This window comes from Limulus polyphemus, unplaced genomic scaffold (assembly GCF_000517525.1).
Source record: "Limulus polyphemus unplaced genomic scaffold, Limulus_polyphemus-2.1.2 Scaffold1330, whole genome shotgun sequence".
Taxonomy (NCBI): domain Eukaryota; kingdom Metazoa; phylum Arthropoda; class Merostomata; order Xiphosura; family Limulidae; genus Limulus; species Limulus polyphemus.
The window spans coordinates 38,439-41,532 of NW_013666940.1; the positions used below are offsets into that span (position 1 = coordinate 38,439).

Genomic DNA, 3,094 nt, shown 5'->3' on the forward strand with positions numbered 1-3,094 from the left:
CGCTAACTCTTGGGCTACTCTTTTACCAACAAATAGTAGCATTGACCATAACATTATAATGCCCCATGGCTGAAAGGGTGAGCATGTTTGGTGGGACGGGGATTCGAACCTGCAACCCTCAGATTGCGAGTCGAGCTTCCTAACCACCTGGTCATGCCGGGCTCCTACATGGTGGAAAACTATTAATAGAATTTTTAAAAAATATTAGAATTGCTCATGATACTCTTAACATATAAATATTTACTGCTTTTCAAACAGTTTCTTTTATTTTAAATCTGCTTTCAAAACTATAAGTTGTGTGTTTTGATAACTCAATCACAATGTGTATTTGTAAATACTTAACTTTTCCCAAAATATTTTCTTAAAAATGGAAGATCTTCACTAAAATAATGGTACATACTTGGTACATAAAGCTAAACTTTAACATATAAATTTACATTATCTTGCATAAAATATTTTTACACAATCATCAGTACACGGTTTTGTGAAGTACAGTTGAAATAGTCGAAAAAATTATTTTACAACTGTAGTTTTTCATTTTTTAATTTATTGTCTTGCTTGAAAACTAAATTGTGATTCTTATTTTATCATACAGATATTTTATTTCTGGACAAATTATGATGACATTTCATCAGATAGCTTTTTATTTCTGGATCAATCATAATGTTGTAGCCAAAACACAAATATGAGTTGGTTACTGTTAGTGACCACTGCTGTATGTTTACAAACTTATAAAACCAAAACAGAACATGTTCAATAAGCTGGTAATAACAAACTGTACACAAATATGGTATGAAGCAATTTTTACAGTTCAAACAATCTGCTCAAACAATCCATGTCTTGTAGACTGTGGTCTGCGCAAGTAGGTAACATTTAGAAATACATATATACATGCTTTTGTCTGACAATTTTGTGCAAAATTTAATCTAGTGGACCTTCTTACATGAAAATATTATTCTGGTTTTAATATCAAATAATTAAAGTAACAGACCTTTAAAATCCAATTGGTTTATAACACCTCCATTTATATCATAATTAGTAGAAATTTTGTTTGTAACTGATACTATGGACAATCACCAAAAAAAGTATTTACGTATTTTACTAATAAAGGGTTTAGCCATGACTGTTAGTTTTCCAACACAAAATACTATTTGCAGCCATTAATAAAATGTGATTGGGATGATCTAATATCAAATAATAACAATGTGCTGAATACTTACCAATATCTGGATAATGGAATTTGCTGGAACGTTTATTTTGGTTTCTCCCAAAATAAAAGCTTCACCACCAGACTTTACAAATGTAGAGAACCTAGAATGAAGAAATTATTATTTTTTCTTTAATTATAACTATATCATGTAAAGTGGTAAAAATTACAAAAATTTATAAAATATGATACAAAATCTTCTAACTATATAAATATTTGTTGCTGTTTTTTTTTTTACCTTGCAGCACAATAAGACATATACCACAAAAGATTAATTACATGTATGTTATCCATAAGTAATAGCAGTACATAAACATCTTATTCATATATTTTAACATGCCACATCTATAAGCCTAAAATTATTAGGCTTATAGTCATATCCAAATACCATTTCTCTAAATGGTTACACTAACTGTAAGATAAGGTAATATAAGTTAATATGCAGAATACATTTTCTCCAAAACTAGAGCCTAGAAAGCCACCTTGCCATTAATAAATTTAGTATTTAATTCACTCAAATCTCATACTATTTGCACATCATTACCTTGAAATTATTCTGATTATTTTTTCCAAAGTTAAACAAACAGTAATAAAATATACTAATCATAAAACAGCAAAACTAATAATTAGTGGAAATCAGACTCAGCACATTATGGTAGAACTGAGCATAATAGAATGTCCTTTTTAATTAACTTGCTTTTCTTGTAATACTGGAAAATAGTAATCTTTTTCAAGGGATATTATAAAATGGTATCAGAACTCTCTCTCGAAACAAACCTAAGATTTTACAGGAAGAAGAAATAAAAAAGATTATTAACCTGTTAATACTCTTTTTAACTGTCCACATCCCTGAAGCATCCTGACCACTGGGAGTGGTATTCCTTATGTCTCCAGTACTGCTGCTCTTCCAAGATTGGTCTGGGATTGAAACTCCATACATGCCTGGCCCTGAGAATTGTTCTTGCTACAAAAAAGAAGTCAAACACTCGAAATCAAAGGAAGGACATTAACAATACCAACAAAAACATTCAAAAATCTCATGAATTATACAGTAAATATAACAAAATAAATATGTGCATGTAAACATTAAGTAAGGTACACCAAATCTAAATTACTTTTTAATAACGTACATAATCCTAAAATGATATTAAATTTTTCCGAACTTGAAAATGTATTACTGATAGATACTCATTTCCACACTCAAAAATTCTATCTTCCTTGTGTGTCTACCTATAAAACTTGCATGCCACTAGACTTGAAGTAGCTGCTCCCCTAAATTCACGTGTTTTATTCCTAAAACTTTTTATATTGAGATTTTTCTGGGAGTTTTGTTTAGAGTTTTTACCTTCACATTTTTGGCAACAAACATTTTACCCTACATAATAAAAAATCCACTAAATCTATGCCTACTGCTGAACTCACAACACGTTTATTACCTGAGAGCTAAATGTTAACTCGTCATCATCCCAATCATCATCCCAGTCATCACCAGCTTCAAATTGTTCATAGCTCACAACGTCCTGAGGAGCATCCTGACCTGAAGAAACTACAGAAATGTCATATTCGAGTCCCCTAGGAGGAGGTGGTGGTGGAACTGCAGGAGGTTGGCTTGAAATAATCTGTAAGTAATTATTTAATTTGTTCACCAAACAATTAGATATACTGATAAAAGACCCGTGTATATCTTGTTCAGTATAACAGCTTAATACTAGAAATAAACAACCTTATAATACCAAATTTGTTATATTTCTTTAACTGAACACTCAAACTTCCATTAGATTTTATAAGGTCACTTATTACTAGGGTTAAAATGTTTTTTATACGCCAATATGAACTACAGAAATTAAATAACAGCTTGGACGGTAATATTATATATGTATATATATA

The 3,094-nt window shown here is 30.3% G+C and overlaps 1 protein-coding gene across 3 annotated transcripts in view; it reads right to left on the minus strand.

Moving 5' to 3' along the window:
• The window catches only part of LOC106463123 (sorting nexin lst-4-like), a 98,121-nt gene that overhangs the window by 30,902 nt on the left and 64,125 nt on the right, over positions 1-3,094 (minus strand). For all 3 annotated transcript variants that reach the window (XM_022390548.1, XM_022390550.1, XM_022390549.1), the window contains exons 4-6: positions 2,644-2,826; positions 2,026-2,171; positions 1,221-1,311 (exon numbers count right to left, since the gene is read on the minus strand). In XM_022390548.1, the coding sequence (XP_022246256.1) occupies positions 1,221-1,311; positions 2,026-2,171; positions 2,644-2,826 (420 nt within the window). The remainder of the gene's footprint in view (positions 1-1,220; positions 1,312-2,025; positions 2,172-2,643; positions 2,827-3,094) is intronic.